General features: G+C 41.9%; 1 protein-coding gene across 3 annotated transcripts in view; it reads right to left on the reverse strand.

The window, feature by feature from the left end:
- Positions 1-17,304, reverse strand: part of CACNA2D3 (calcium voltage-gated channel auxiliary subunit alpha2delta 3) — an 848,944-nt gene that overhangs the window by 221,155 nt on the left and 610,485 nt on the right. For 2 of the 3 annotated variants that reach the window (XM_070455902.1, XM_070455900.1), the window contains exon 14: positions 2,010-2,027. The exons of the other annotated variant lie outside the window; for it this stretch is intronic. In XM_070455902.1, coding sequence (XP_070312003.1) covers positions 2,010-2,027 — 18 coding nt within the window. The remainder of the gene's footprint in view (positions 1-2,009; positions 2,028-17,304) is intronic. 3 annotated transcript variants of the gene reach the window in all.

A 17,304-nucleotide genomic window follows, 5' to 3' on the forward strand; every position in this document is an offset into this window, starting at 1 on the left:
TCTTGACAATTCATTAGCAAGACAATTACCTGAGGGGAACTGATGCTTCTAAGAACTTTCTACCAAAAGCCTTTGGTAACACTGGGGAGGGGAAGGGAAGGAACATGAGGGGCAGGGATGCTCATACATAATCTATTGAGACTAGTCCTGAAGGGGTCCCGGTCCTAAAGGGGAATGTTTTCAATCTGCAGTATGCCTCTCCTCAACCCACCTCATCTTCCAGCCTAGATCCCCAAGGATTATAGTCAAACTCCTCCAAAGAGCTGAACCACCCAGAAATTATCCAAAGAGTTCTGAAATCATTTCACATAAGACTCCTCTAATTTTTTGTTTAAAATAAATACCTTTCCTCTATATTAACTGAAAGAAGACAGTTTGTAGCCACAGTGAGGAAGGGAAGGCAGGGTTATTCTTTGTCATCCAGGGCTGCAGAACAAGTCTGTTGGGCAGTATAACATCTTTGGAACAGAGTCACTGGAGCATCTTCCTCACTTTTGAACTTTCTATGACCGTAAATAATAATGTGCTTCACTTTGCAGGGCATGTGATGTGAGTCAAGATATGATGATAGAAGAAGACAGTGATGAGCTAAGTGCTATTGAGAACTCATATGGCCCAGCAACATTTGTTATTACCACATTCTATGCTGGTTTGTTTTGAACTTGGTTTTAAAATTCCATGGCTGATGGCACTTCAAATTCATGAGGAATCTTTTACAACAGAATGCTTTTGTCTATGGATCAGTGGAAATTTGATGAATAAATACCAGTAAGTTGAGGCCAGTCCATTTTTAGATACTGAGTTTAAGTCTCTTTGCAAAGAAATTTCTAATGTGGGCAATTAAGCAAGCATAACCTATCAAAGATGCCAAGCCTTCCAGATACTGTGGAATTCTGACCATATATTTACCCTGGAAGCTCTTGCTCCACACAAATACTTTAACTTTTAATGAAGTGTTCAGTCCTTCTGTGATGGCACTGAAGTGTAATCAAACATCACCACAAGCCAAGTCACACACTAGCATGTCTTGCCTTGTTTAAATATCTCAAATGTATTTGAGTAACTGTGTAATGATTTCTAGGCCTCTGGTTGTCCATATGGTCTGAACAGACTGTCTTTTGTAGAGCAGTTGTGCTATCTTAGTAAGACAAAAACCAAATCATCTCTGCTCCAAACTGGAGAGCTTAGGAGGATCAGATTAAGTTTCACGGTGGTGCCCTACCTCAACTCTTGAAACCAACTCACATCAGAGCCCCAGAAATTGCTCTGTTGTCTGGAAATCTTGCTTGCATTTGTGAAATACACCGGAACAGCATACCAAGCATCATGTGACATGTCCTCTGCCACAACTGTCCTTAGGATGCAGTGACAAGCCATGGATGATACAACAAAGCCAGCACTACAACCACATGGAATCTTTCTGGACAGCAAACATTCTACATGGTGGCAACACATCATCTCAGACAGATAACGAGGACCAGTGAAAGGGTCTGACTGTTGGCAAGAACTCTGCTCTAATGCTCTCTGGGTGGTATGGGTATTGAGACAAGCAAGGTAGCTGTTGATTTTTCAATTAATGAAACTTAAGGGGAGTTTTAGGGAATTGGCTTAAGAGCTCAGAAACTAAAATGATTACTGGGCCGTACTAATTATTTACATTATATCCCTAGGAAAGTATCCCAGGGACGATCTGGAATGTTATGTTGGAAGGGATGTGACAAACTTACTCTCCACCTATTATTTGAGAATTCTTGGCAAAATGGTTGAGCATAGATTCAACCCCAAACCACTGGCCACCAAAGGGCTCTCTGGTGGGATTCAGTTGGCAAAGGGCTAGTGGACAGTCAAGTCTGTGGGTCTTTCTGCTCCTGTCCAACTTCAGGCTCCTGAAGTCCTAAGAGGAAAACCATTTCACTGGTCATGAACAATGCTGAATGCACAAGACCATGGAGGCATGCATGATTCATGAGTTCTGGGGATGACTGGAATGTGATAGAAAAGAGTTTTACCTTTTGTGCCTGAGGGAGCTGAAAAATAAGGAGAAAAGAGGAAAAAAATCATTATATAAGAAGTGAAGATTAACTGTAAAACTTCATGTGGCTGTCATTGGCTAACAGAAAGACCAAAATGGGGAGAAAAACAGGAAAATAACAACCAAAGCCAAGTCATTTCCCCATATAAAGTTATGGTGCTGTTTATTTCACCTGCTACCTTAATTCATAGTGTCAACAGATGATCTGTGACTTTGATAGTGAGTGTATTGAGTAGTTTTTGGTGGCCTTCTGCACAGCTGGACCTGAGGTTCTTCCGTCCGGTGATCGAAAGCACTATGAAAGTGTTTCCACAGGAACAGAAAGTAGCTCCTTCTTCCTGTATGCCAACAGTTCCCCACTGCTGAGGACTGTCCCGAGACATGTGGGGCTGTCAAAACTTGGGGCGGGGGAGGGAGTAAGAGCTACTGGCCTCTGGTGGGTAGAGACCAGGGATTCTGCACACTCCTAGAGTGCACGGAACAGCCCCCACTACCGTATGTCGTGGTAGAATTACACTGCCCATACGTCCACTGTGCCAAAGTTGAGAAGTTCTGCTGGACGCAGAGGCACGCCCATTTGAAGAACGTCATTTAATTTGAAGTCAGTGTTTCTTGCTTTATAGCACAGTAACTGTTCCCTTTATTGCTGGTTAAGGAAGCATGCGCAAGGATTCATGCATATGAAGTAAGGCTGATACTCTAAGAACAACGAAAAGGCAGTCAGTCAGTAAGTAAAATAAGACATAATAGCTAAGCCAATGGCACAGGGGAGGGGCTGAGATTATAGGTATGTGGGAAAAGATTGAATATTTATGAGACATATTTATCTATTTTTCTACGGTGAGACTATTAAGCTGTGGTTTAGTGTCATGGTGTTTGTAATTGCCATTACAGCGTGCAGTGTTTCGAAAAGCAATTTTCTAACCTGGAATGGAATTAACATTATCCATATATTAAATACCAAAGGTAAGAATTACATCATTTTCAAGTCTTTTCATAGAGACTAACATTTATCAAGTGTGAACTTGTCAGCCAGCACAGTGTTAAGGCCTTTATTTGCATCACCCCCCTAAATCACAATAACCCAATACCAGGTTCTCTTTAGTATCCTCATTTTACAGATGAGAAATACAATGACCATTTAGACATTATGTAATTATATGATGTTCATAGAAAATAAATTTGAGGGCAGGGTTATCTGACTTTCAGTCAGTTCGGTTGCTCAGTAGTGTCTGACTCTTTGCAACCCCAAGTACTGCAGCACGCCAGGCTTCCCTGTCCATTTGACTTTAGAATGTACAAATTCAATTCAACTCACAAGTTAAAAACGGCCACAAACACTTGGGAATTATGACAACAAACTCTCAGTGTCTCTAGGGCTTGTGACACTGGAACTGCCAGAATATGAAAGATAACTAAACCAGGCATCCTATGGTCTGAACCTCCTGCCTTCCCCATTCTTCTCTCCCCGTGAAGAATATGCTCTCCTCATAGACACTAAGACTGGGGCTTTCTGAACCCATCATAAGGCCCTGCCCTGTGGATGGAGCCCAATAAAAGATCGAAGGGATAAACTCAAACCAACAAGGTGTCTTGTATCTCAGAGACTGCTCCAGAATGGTTCAGAGAATGTCCACAAAAGGTAGACCTCCAACCTGCCAATAATCAATTTCCAAGCACTTTTATGCTGCAAGGTCTCTCAATTTAAGAAGATAGAAATACAAGCCATGATTTCTTTATTCCTTCCTCCTACTTGTAGCTGCCACTATTAAAAAGGAAGCTCACATGTTTCTCCAGCACTTCTCAAGAGTGCAGAAATGTATCAAGAGGTGAGAAATTGAGCCTAAAATGAGGAGTCACTTAAATAAGAGTCTTAAATATTAAATATCTTTTCACAACATAAAAGAAACTTTGGAAATGCAAACATTAATAGAATGACAGATGTATGCTTCCTTAGGAAAGAATCTGTGTTGAATCACAGATGATATGAAATGCATTGGGCAGTGATGAGAATTATAACTGCTTGATGAATTAAATTCCAAAGTCAAGGCCTGCACAAACCGTGGGACTTGACAGGTCTCTTAAAAATGAGAGCTGCCCTTTTTCTCTCTCTCAGGTTTATCTTGGTGGAGCAGGAAACGCTTCATTTTGAGTCACCCATTTAAAGCACAAGAGAAGAAATCCTGGGCAGGAAAATGAGAGACCAAGTTTTTGTGGTGATGTCCTCAGTTTAAGGCTGCCCTCAAGTTCTCCGCAAAACATATATTTTCCTGAAGAAATAATTCATGAGAACAAAGAGCAACTTTCCTACCAGAGCTTTTAAATAACATAAATTATAGTCTGCAATGCCACACACAGGTTGGACTTTGGAAAAGAAGCCTCAGAATAGAACACAGCAAATTGAGATGGGCTTACTGGCAGCTGCAGATGCTAGTGATTGGGAGTACATGCTCTTGATGACACATGGTTCACGCAACATTCACAGTGTGCAGTGCTCTGACCTGGGAGCCAGACCAGTGGGACACTAGACTCAGCCTGGCCTCTAGCTGGAGTCTTGAGGCACGTGCATTTTAGCCTTTGGTCAGAGCGCTTAACTGTATAAAAGGATGATCCAGGGAGGGCTGGGGAATGGGCCACTTCTTAGATGGCAAAAAAGATTAGCTTCAAGAGTCAAGTCTGACAGATTGGTAATGTATTTCCATAGGGCCATGTTGAGAAAGATTTTGAAGTTATATTTTTTGGGAAGAATCTTATAACCAATTAGCAATGTCTGTAGTGGGCTCAGAAAATAAGGAACAGCAAAGGATACTCCTGGACACAATGGTCTCTGAAGGTCTCATTGTAGTTTTCCTTTGTAGTTCAGAGAATATCTGTACTATCTATGTAAGTTAGTTTAATGTCTCTCCTCTGCCAGTTCACAAGTTCATAAGGACAAGAGGGGATCTGCTCTGTGTGGTAGTCTCTATGCATTTCTCTATCTGTGACTGTGACTGGTGCCCACCTGGTTAAAGAAAGTACCTTATTACTAGGGCATGCCCAGGGTGAATGCCAAGGAATGACAACTGGGTTAACTGACTGCAGTCTACACCTTCACAAACACATACACCATGTTGATAATCCAAGATAATGGCTAACAAGAGAAAAAGGAATATTTCTGCCAAAGGATAATCCCCATACCCTTGGTACAGATGTCTGCAGACGTGCGCATTGTCTCACTGACCCATGGATGTGCAAAAAACTAGCCTGGGAATTTCCCATCGTCACTCAGCCTGATGCAAGGCAACTTCTCTTTCTCAAGACCTCGTCTTCTCCAAAGTCACTTTGTCAGGCATTGTCAACCAGGCTCCACCTCCCTATGTCTGTTTCTTCACTTACTATTAATACATCAGGATCTGCACAAGCAGCTTCAGATTCCTTCAGACCAAATGCCCCCTAGCTGTATGACTTTATAACCAACTTTTCACATCCTCTAGTCACTTTTTTAAAGGAAGCATAAAGAAAGAAAGAAGTTGTAGTATATGGTAGGCTTGCACATTCCCAGGGAAAATTCTTGGGATATAGAATGCATTCGTGGGACACTTCACATTCAAACCTGGAAAGACTGAGAATGTGTCATTCAAGAGAGTGACAGAGATGAAGGGAAAGTAAGAGAAGCAGCCTCTCTTGAGTGACCACTCTCGACGCAGCAGTACTTGACTAAGCACTTTACCATCTTGAGCAGCTCTGGTCCCCACAGCGGACCTCTGGGTTATATATTAGCATCAGTCTCATAGATGAGGAAATAGAGAATGCTTAGTATGGCTAAGAACTTTGCCCATGTCACCCAGTCAGGAAATGCTGGAGCTGAAAGTCAGCTCAGAATCATATCTCTCTGCAGCCCTCACTTCTGCTCAGTCAGGCTCAAAGTTTTGCTTCTCATGCAGACCAAAGGTGTTAGCACCAACCCAAGATTTGGGGGAACTCTCAGGCCATTCCACCTGGGAGTCCCCATATGAGGAAGTGGGAATGAGAAATTATGGCACCACTCCTTACAGAAGAGTCTGGATGGAGGATCTAGCCTACCATGCTTCGCAGCACGTGGTGTATGTTTGTATGTGTGCTGGCTAAGTCACTTCAGTCATATCCAACTCTTTGCAACACTATGGACTGTAGCCTGCCAGGATCCTTTGTCCATGGGACTCTCCAGGCAGGAATACTGGCGTGGGTTGCCATGCCCTCCTCCAGGGGATCTTCCCGACCCAAGGATCGAACCTGCATCTCATGCCTCCTGCCTTGGCAGGCAGGTTCTTTACCACTAAGGCCACCTCAGAAGCCCATAATGTATGGTGCAGCACAGATATTTCCGTGCCTTCTCCTATCACAGACATACTTGTCCTTCCCCTATTTCAGAATGCTCCCTCCTACCTTCCCTCCTTGTCCAGAAAACACCTGGTTGTCACTGTCTCAAAGAAGACCCCGTCTGACCTCTCACAGCAAATGTCATCAGCATACCACACACTGCCTATTCACAGCACAGTTACTGCTAGTTGCAGTAACTGCCACACTGCCCTTTTCTGGAAATGGCAACCCAACTGTTAGCCAGGCTCAACTAAATGGCTCTATTAGAACTTGGTGGGATTCAGCTGTGGTCAGTGAGATATCCATGGATGTGGCTTTTTCAGACAGTACCCTTAAAAGGACTCCTTCCATCCTGCTGCAAGGAAGGCAGATGTTACTGCTGGTGCTTTACCAGTCATTCTGGGCCATCAGGTTTTCTTGGATGGAAACCACATGCTGCAATGTTGACAACAGCAATAATGGCAGTTATAATAGCTATGACATACTATCCATCATTCTAAGTGCTTTGTGTTTGCTTGTGCGCATGCTCAGGTGTGTCTGACTCTTTACTGAAAACTCATGGAAACTTTATTAGGTAAGTTCTATTATCACCCCAATTTTCCATGAAACTACAAGGTCACATAGCTAGAGAGCAGCAAAGATAGTGTTTGAGTGGGGAGCCCAGTGAGAAGACTATTGAATAATCTGAATGGAAAGAGTTAGGGCTGGTATTGGAGGTAGCAGGCAGTGGTCAGATTCTAGATCTATTTGAGACATGAGATAATTGAGATAATATGAGAACTGGCTGATAATATGAGAGAAGGAGAGACATCAAGGTTGCATCTAAGACCTTTGGGCCAGGTAAATTAAAAAAACGGAGCCTTAATGAGAAGATGAAAACTGTTCGAGAAGCATATTTGAGGAAGAAAAAAAGAAAAAGTTCCTTTTTGTCTAAAACTGACAACTTGAGGATGTCTCCTGGACTTGCAAGCAGAGGTGTAGGATAGGGAGCTTGAAGACAAGATTACCCAGGAAGTGAGTGCAGGGACCAAATTGTGGGGCAATTTTAGAGACCTGTGTGCTAAGGTGAGCCAAGGAAAACAGTTGTAAGGAGCCCTACCGGAAGTGGAAGAGATCCGAGTGAGCTCTGAGGCCCTAATGGTAGGTAAAGGTATTTCAAAAGCAAGTTCCTGCACTGAGGGGAAGGGGATGTTTTTGTTTTAACTTTTCTCATTTACTTCGCTTACATCTCAGAATCCCACTTGAGAGCCACAGCGGCAAGTGAGGGGACATTCATCACTCCAGCTGAACAGACTTCTGGAGTTGAGTGGACTCTTTTTTTTCAAAAATAAAGCTCAATTAAAGATCAATTGATCAAAACAACACATTTACTATGAAATATGTAAAGACCAAATGGGACATAAAGTATTTCCCTGCCAACTGTATAAGAGAAAACGAAAAAAGCCTGGTCTACATATGTTTATTTCATTTGTGAAACTGGCCCTTTGCCTGGGCAGTTATGAATGAGTGACAAATCCTTGTTTGCTGCAAAGGTTCTCTGTGTTCGCTGACGTCCCCCTCCCCCACTCTGTGCATGATGTTTACATTTATAATCCTCCATTCTTCTTCATTAAGCAATGTTGGTAAAGACTCCTACTCCTCTACATATCAGAGGAAGTTCTGTTCACTGGTTCAAACTCCTAACCCTACATGAGAAGCAGGTCTCTGATGAGTTAGGATACAGTGGTGGAGGTTCCGTTCACTTCCATCCATGTCTGCCACCCCACGCTAAGCCACGATTGTTGCTCATCCATCTCAGTTATACTCCTTCCCCTGATCCTTCCTCGACACTGCACCTAGAACAATCTAAAAGTATTACCCGGAGTTTTGCTGGCCCTGCTGTCTAAGCCTCACTTACCGCAAAGCCTTCAACAGGCTATTTCTTCTGATTGGCTGAGGCTCTCCCACCATTCAGTTTCCCGACACCCACTATTTTTTACACATCTATTAGATTTCAGCTCTGAAGGCACCTCCTCTGACAGCAGTTCCTTTCTCAATCCCAAGTCTTTCTATAAATGAAAAAGTGAAAGTGAAGTTGCTCAGTCATGTCTGACTCTTTGCGACCCCATGGACTGTAGCCTGCCAGGCTCCTCTGTCCATGGGATTTTTCAGGCAGGAATACTGGAGTGGGTTGCCATTTCCTTTTCCAGTGGATCTTCCTGACCCAGGGATCGAACCTGGGTCTCCCACATTGCAGGCAGACTCTTTACCGTCTGAGCCACAGGGAAGTTGTGTAGTCTTTCTATGAAATGATCTTATTTATTCCAGTTTTAAGGTTTATTGCATTCTATAATCTTCTTTATTATTATTATTATTTTACTTTTCTACATAAGAACCCAAGATCCATCTAGGGGGCACACAAATTATAAATTTATTCATCGTTTTATCACCAGGAACTAGACCTGTACCATACCTGGCCCTTAGTAAGAATTCAGGAAGAAGTATTTTTTGGAGGAAGATAGGGAAAGAACAAGGAAAGAGAAAGGAAGGGAGGAGGGCCTTAGAGTTTAGTAGATGCAGTTTCCAATCCTACTTTTATCTCTTATGAGCCATAAGAATTTAGGCAACAATGTATCATCTCTGAACTCTGGATTTCTCAACAGAGAAATCATAGTATGTACACGTGTACTAAGTCACTTATGTCCATGTGTAATAAGAGACTTTACTTGTGTCTGATTCTTTGACACCCTAGGGACTACAGCCCACAGTGGCTCCTCTGTCCATGGAATTCTCCAGGCAAGAATACTGGAGTTGGTTGCCATCCCTCCTCCAGAGGATCTTCCCAACCCAGGGATCAAACCCACATCTGTTACATCTTACATCTCCTGCACTGTCAAAGGGGTTCTTGACCACTAGTGTCACCTGGGAAGACCCCATGACCTTGTAACCCCTAGAATTTTCAGGACTGCCCCAACCTGATGGTGTGTGAGAAGTATACTAATAAGCAAGGACCTCATGGCCCACAGATAAACCCACAGACTGGAGATCACAAATCTTCTCAATTGGCCATCACCTCGTCATAGTGGGTTACATGAAGAAGTGCTCAGGCCTGAATAAAGGTTCATTAGGCAATGTGTTGACTCATTGGAAAAGACCCTAATGCTGGGAAGGATTGGGGGCAGGAGGAGAAGGGGACGACAGAGGATGAGATGGCTTGATGGCATCACTGACTCTATGGACATGGGTTTGGGTAGACTCTGGGAGTTGGTGATGGACAGGGAAGCCTGGCGAGCTGCGACTCATGGGGTCACAAAGAGTCGGACATGACTGAGCGACTGAACTGAACTGAGCTGAAGGCAGTGTGTGACTCTTATGGTGGATGTGCGTCCCTTTGCGCTCACCATTAACTTCCTCCTTTCCTAGTAGTGCCCCTAGTAGTAGGGTAAGGTTCTACTCCAAGTCCCATGATGTGGGTAGTGCCCAGATCTCAGTCGATTAATTCATCACTGGCCCCAACAACTAGCTCAGGGTGGACATGTGACCTCACCTAGTCTAATTAGGACTTTTCTAGAAGTAGCCAAATATTACACCACCTCCATCTTTCTCTCCTCCTCCCTTTCCTCTCTCCACTGAAGTCTGAGAGGATGTGCTGCTGGGGCCAGACCATCAAACGTAGCCTGAGAGTGAAGCAAGCACCGTGGAAGACAAGGCAGTGAGATGAGTAGAACTCAGCACCAGTGGTGTCATGGGAGCCCACGTCCATCCATGAGATTTAGCTTCTAGAGGCTTCCAGCTCAGTATGAGCGATGGGGACCTCCTGAGGGAACTGAGTTGTTCTCATTATTCCCATAGACAATTGCAGTTAGCCATCTCTAGATACAAACCATGGCTACTCACAACTACATTTTACTCATACAAATCAAGAGATTTATCAAAATATTTCCCTACCATTTGCTTAGCTTAAAAAATACTCAGCAATAATTTCCTCAAGATTTCCTAGGGTATGTATATTACAAACACACAGGGCATCATATTTTTCCAAAGACCAGAAGTTATCTTGGCCTTTCTGAGAATATTGCTTAAGTCAGAAGACAAAGAACATCTCTCAGAGTCATTCTCCTTCTTAAAATCTCCTCCTCCCCAGGCTTTCTCCTGAGTGTCAATTTGTTCCCATTGCTCCATATTCTTTCCCTAGCTCCTTAAATGTCTACACATGGTTGCTCCCTCTATAATCCCTAGTCCCTCTAATCCCTAGTCCAACGGCTTTATTTAGTACCTTGTCATAGCAGTGGTGAAGGAGGATGAGGAGGAAAGAAAAGGAGCAGAGGTAGAGATAGGTAACCCTGCAGGGTGGAAGACAAGAAGAAAAACAGGATCAATAAAAGAAGATAAACATAGTGACTTTTCTACTTCAAAATAACTTAAGTACCCAATCCAATTTTCCTATCATATCCTGTAAGTTTTTCAAACCCTGTTGGAAAGATCATGAAGAGAATGCTTTGTATGTATTCCAAATTGTCTTACTTTTATTAGTTTAGGTAATATCTTGCCTGACTATACATAATTTAATAGTGATTTCTCAACATCTAGTTTGGGATACAGATGGAATATTAATTTCTCGGTCCAACAGCATATTTAAAGTCAAGAAAAATAAAGACAGAAGGACACTTCTTTGCAATAAATGTGTTGTTTAAAATGTCTCTTTAAAAAATCACATAAGAAATGCATGTTTCTTATTGTTCAGTTGCTACATCACGTCCAACTCTTTGTGACCTCATGGACTGCAGCTCTCCAGGCATCCCTGCCCTTCGCTATCTCCCAGAGGTTGGTCACATTTATGCCCACTGAATAGGTGATGTTATCTAACCACCTCATCCTTTGTCACCCCACTCTTCTTTTGCCTTCAATCTTTCCCAGCATCAGGGTCTTTTCCAATGAGTCAGCTTTTCACAGCAGGTGGCCAAAGTCTTGGAGCTTCAGCTTCAGCATCAGTCCTTCCAACGAATAGTTGGGGTTAATTTCCTTTAGGATTGACTGGTTTGATCTCCATGCAGTCCAAGAGATTCTCAAGAGTCTTCTCCAGCACCACAGTTCAAAAGCATCAATTCTCCAAGCACTCAGCCTTATTTATGGTCCAACTCTCACATTTGTACATGACTACTAGAAAAACCACCTCTGTCAACAAAGTGATGTCTCTGATTTTAATGTGGTGTCTAGGTTTGTCATAGTTTTCCTTCCAAGGAGTGAGGGTCTTTTAATTCCATGGCTGAAGTCACTGTCCTCAGTGATTTTGGAGACCAAGAACTTAGATATCAAAGACAAGCAAAAGAAAACATCTAAAACCAATGATGGTCTAACATCCACTGTTTATTTCAGTTAATGTTAATTATTCAATTATTTTAATATAAAAATATTACTTATCAAATTCCTTATCATTAGCTATCTATCACCTTGTCACTAAATGGATGACTCTGTAATAAACATCCTACATACACTATCTACTTTTCAAGAAGTTTAATTATTGATCAAAGGGCACTGTGTAGTCCTGATTTATAGTCTGACCAGGATTCTCTCTTTTCAATGTCAGTTTCAACACTCCAAACCAACATTCTAAGTATTATCATCTTTAAAAATCTCCCAGCAATTTAAAAATACAGATTATATGGATGAGTCTTTTCTTTGTTCCAAAAGAGCTTAAGGCAGAGAAAATATTAAACTTTAAAATGCCTAGAGGGTCAAGAGCTCGCTGTGTTTCAGGCCTCCAGAGAACACTGTCTTGAGCACTGTACACCAGCATACTCAGGTTATTTCATAGAAAAGATGAAGACTGATAACTGAGGGCCAGGTTTTTCAAACTGAATTTTGAATGAAAAAATCCAGTGTCTTTTTTGCAGCAGTGGAGTCCTGATTAGATGAAAAGCGAGCCTGCATAAATTAGTCACTTGATGGCAGATATTTTGGGGGACATGGAAAATGTGGATTATTAATGGGTAGACCAGAACAATTCTCACATTACATATAGCTGAGGACTATCGGCTGGGGGAAAGCCCCAGACATTTTTGTTTGTTACCAAGTTCTGAAAATTCTCACAATAAGAAGTCATTTCTCATCAGCCTTGAACCTGCATTGTACTGGAAAAATACATTCCCAATTAAAATTGTCATTCTTCAGCATTATTATGGGTGGTCATTTTGCTGAAAAATTATCTGGAGTTCTGGCAATGTGGGGAAGTCCAAAGCCCTGCTGGTTCCCTGTGAGAATACAGGGTTGGTAGAATTAAAAGGAAATCTGGCGAAGTACAGATAAAAAACCACCACCATGATGTGGATATATTTCCTGCTTGGAAACCACATTGTTCCACATGGCAGGCCAGGGATCAGTGTAGATTAAGGAGGATCTGATAGGGAAGGAAGCTCTTTTCTGCAGGATTCATTTTGGAAATATCTGAACAGGATGCAAACCCACTCAGACCTTCTCCTGAACTCCCACCCTACCAGTGTCACTTTTCAACATTGTGACTGCTTCCAGTTGGATATTCTGAGCTGCTGGTTTTAATTAAAACTTAATTTGCAAAAATGTTTCATAATTTATGCATGTCATGTAATTCCTCTGAGACTGTGAACTTGGAGCCAACTCGGGGCCATATAAGGAGACACTGTGCTGAGAAGGACGGGGGAGGAAAGGGATGCAGAAAGAGAAGCACCAACAGGCTCAACAGAGCAAAGTCCTAATACTTCGCTTCAGCCTCCCACCACCTGGATCTGCAGCCACCTGGGAGAGACATGGGCCATGATGCCTAAAAGTAGAGAGCCGTTTGGCAGGTCATAGACTCAGAGAACCAGAACGGTCATCAACGACCAGAATGGCCCTCCAAGAGAGGCCTTACCAGGGGAGACGGTCAGCCAAAAAACTTGAAATCCTCCAAAATAGATGTCTCCACAGAAGGAGACAAACAAAACAAAACCCTCAGAGGAAAATTAATGAAAACTCAAGAGTCTGCAATGAAACCATTACTTCACTCAACAGATGTCTTCAAGAGAGCTTGCAAGGATCTGCCAAACCGCTGGACCACAAATCTGTGTAGCAACTTAACTAGAAATATCGGGCCCCCAAGCAAGACAACCTCCCCTCAACACACATCCTTTATTAATTGCAAAATGAATTATCTCCAGTTACCCTCCATGTCTGCACTGGAAAGAGTATATAGACAGTATTTGACATTAAAAAAAAGGGGGAGACAAATGTTCTGCCAGAAATAAAGGTAAACAAGTGTTCTGTATCCTCACAAAGGAGAGACCATATCAATGACATATTTTTTAGTGGCCAATCTGTTAAGTTATACATTTCATGGATAGATTTATTTCTATCTTTATTTCTCTCTCTATCCCCATCTCAGGGGCTTCCCTCATATCTCAGTCAGTAAAGAATCTGCCTGCAATGCAGGAGACCCGGGTTCGATTCCTGGGTAGGGAAGATCCCCTGGAGAAGGAAATGGCAACCCACTCCAGCATTCTTGCCTGGAGAAACCCATGGACAGAGGAACCTGGCAGGCTACAGTCCATGGGGTTGCAAAAGCCGGACACGACTTAGCAACTAAACCACAACCACCACCACCCCTATCTCAAAGGTTCAATTTGGTCCTTTCCACTTCCTGTCACCTATGAAAAACTTAACAAGCTGTTAAGTAAAAGCAAGAGATAATACAGTTCTTTCATCCATCAAGCCTGTATCTTATAGAAGTGGATACAGTAAAAGGTAAAGGTATGAGCTGTGGGTGACAGCTGAACCTGTGATGACACTGTCAGTTAGGGGATTCTTCAGGAAACCCCCAGCTCTGTGATTCTAGTCTATGAGAAGTTTATTTCTATGCAAATTTTCTTTACTGATATATTGTTTTCACCTTAGCACATCAGTACATATTTTTATGTTTACCTGCACATAGAAAGAATGGCCAAAACCACAGGTTGAATAATATTGGTTCTCTTTTGGTACATAAGCACTTCTCAAGTCAAGATCGGATCCTCTTCACTGACAGTGAGAGCAGGTATATGTTGAGCATTTATGCTAAACCGGGGCTAAGTGCTCTGAATGTATCCTCAGGAAGGATTCTCAAGACCACTGTAGAGGCCAAATGCAATCATCTACATTCTAAAGACAGGAGAACTGAGACGGACGCTAAACTCGGTTTTTTGTTTGTTTGTTTGTTTTAATCCAAATGGGTTAATAAGTCAAATAATCCAATTAGTCTTTTTCAAAAAACTTAGAATAATCTATCAGTGCATAATTAAGATAATATAAAGTAAACATAAAAATGAAGTGGGCAGCTTGCCAATATGGTAGAAGAGAGCTTTGTCCACCAATCAAGCCTGCTGACGTATTGATCACCATGCTACTTCAGGATTCTTTTTTGCATGTTTAGAAAAGAAGATCTATTAATATACTGGGACTGCTAATCTCTCAAAATACACTTGCTCCCCACCCCCCAAATCTGGTGCTTGGCAATCTTTAAGTACATTTTTCCAAACACATGTTCCTATAATACTGAAGTCTGTGTGTATTTCCAGTAAAGTTTTTCTTATGGTCTTGATTGATTTAGAATCAAATCATAAAACAGAGTAACTTATTGAATTCATTTCCTAGCACCTTTATTGTCCCTTTTATTTTACAGGACATTTTTTGTCTTAGTTAAGAAAGTCAGATCCTATCACTGCCACTTTGGTTCAAATCTCAAAGAGGCTAATATGCTTCTGAAGTTCATCTTTAAGAACTAGAGGAATCCAAACGCCAAAAACTGACCCATAAAATTTTGCCATTTACACTGAATACACAAGTTAGGTAACATGATAAAGAAATCAAGAGAAGCATAAGAAAGGGCTATCTCACAATTACATTGACTTAGTATAGTATCATATTTAAATAAAAATTACCTCAATGTCATAGCCAATAAACTGTCATTGTCTATCAATGTATCCAATAAACTGTCATTGTCTTTAAATGTTTACAAGATAAGCATTATTCTTTGGTAAAATTAATCTAAAAGCAACATGCTTTTAGTCTTGAATATGAATAAATAAATAGAACAATTTAATTAAATAATCTTAAAAGTAAAACAAACTAATATTCATGTTATCTCTTATTTCTATTTTTCTACCGTGGTTGAAATGGGATAACTTATACTGCTTCAACCCTCCTATCACAAACAACAAGATAACTGGATATAGTACAAAAAAGAAACAAATGTCCTTTGATATTGGTCAATAATCAGCATTGACTTCGTTCTTCAAAGAAGGCAAAACAATAAGGTGAGACTCGTGATCACTCTAATACACTACCTGGAGTCATTTGCAAGACCCCAGAGCAGGGAAGATAATGACAATTAGAAATCAGAAGTTGAGGGGGAAAGAATCAAAGCTTATAGAGGCTGAGGCGGCTGGCATTTGCAAGGTAGAGCACTGGAGAGATAAAGCATTGAGTCACTTGCATTTAAGTCTTTACAGTTAGGATACCAGATGTCCTGAAGTAAAGGGTAAGTAAGCCATCTTTGATAATCCCTGTCCAGACTCTCGACAGAGCATTCGGAGCATATGAAAATTATTGTTCCACACCACTATATTTGGGGATGTTCAGTAAGCAACAATAGTAACAGGTGGTAAATATCATGATCCTTGTTTTAAAAGGAGAAAACGACCTCATGAGAGTGACTTGAACAGATGAGCGTGGGTGGCAGTGGCAAAGGAGGGGTATAAACCTACTTTCTCTGCAAGTCACTGCACACCACGATTGAGACCCAAGTCCCGAGCATGACACTACTTCATTCACCAGGGTTCTAGCTCAGGGCTGTAAGAGGCCTTGGCCCCTTCATCACCAAAATGATGATCTGCCCCCATAACTCTCTTGTCTCAGGAAGACACTTGAGGTCAGGGTTGATATGCATGGGTTACAGAGCCAAAACTATCTCATTATGTAAACTGTTAGCAAAGATACATACCCAAGGTCTACACTTACAAAGCTCAAGCAGCTCAATCAGCCATGAATTCTGGGCATTTATACAAGAGTTGGTTGAAACGTGAGCTTAAAAAAATTCTAGGCAAACAGCTGCAAAGAGCACAGGAAGTAAAGGACTAAAACCTATTAGAGTCTTGGCTTCCCCTTTGGTGCAGACAGGGGATATCAGGGGGTGAACCAACAAGTATTTATGATAACAGAACAAAAAGTAATTGAATCATTTCCTTCCTAGAAAGATGACTAACTCAGGATGGTTGAGATGGGTAGGCATTTTCTATTTTCTGTTCTCTTGTTTTCCCTTTATACAATACCAGTTTATCCTCTGCAGAGGTGTATGTCTTATCATCAGACCTGAACACTGTCTTTGCAGACGCAGAAGAAACGTAGCTGGATTTGCTTAGATTCATAGGCTGTAAGATCTGGAAGGAAGATGGACAGATCAGCTTTTTGTCTGAACAAAATTTATCCCTTCTTCTGGTAATAGCACTGCATTTTCCTGTGAGACAAAACCCATCCCCTACACTCAGGTCTTGTGGCAAGACTGGGGCTGACTCCTCTCATCCTCTAAATCCAAGGGAGACATGTGACTCACGCCTGGTGAACCAGAATGTGCCAACCTGTTAACTACTGTGAGTGGCTCAGAAAGAGATAACACATGGCTGAAGCCACGAGAGTCAGCACTAGGGTCTCAGCTGGAATCAGAGACTAAAAAGAGATTATTTTTTTCTTCTGAGGGAAACGGGCCCCACTGGCAAAATATAAACCTGGAGCCTGTTGGTGACAGTCATAAAACCACAAGGAGAGGAGAATCTCACCTGAGAATAAAGCTGCACAGAGGAAAGCAGAGCCAAGAGATGGCAAGAGGCAGACTCCTGACTGCACTTGGGCACGTGGATCCAACCATGCCTGAAGAGATCTACACTATGACACTTCAGTTTTATGATCCAATA

This window comes from Odocoileus virginianus, chromosome 26 (assembly GCF_023699985.2).
Source record: "Odocoileus virginianus isolate 20LAN1187 ecotype Illinois chromosome 26, Ovbor_1.2, whole genome shotgun sequence".
Lineage (NCBI taxonomy): Eukaryota > Metazoa > Chordata > Mammalia > Artiodactyla > Cervidae > Odocoileus > Odocoileus virginianus.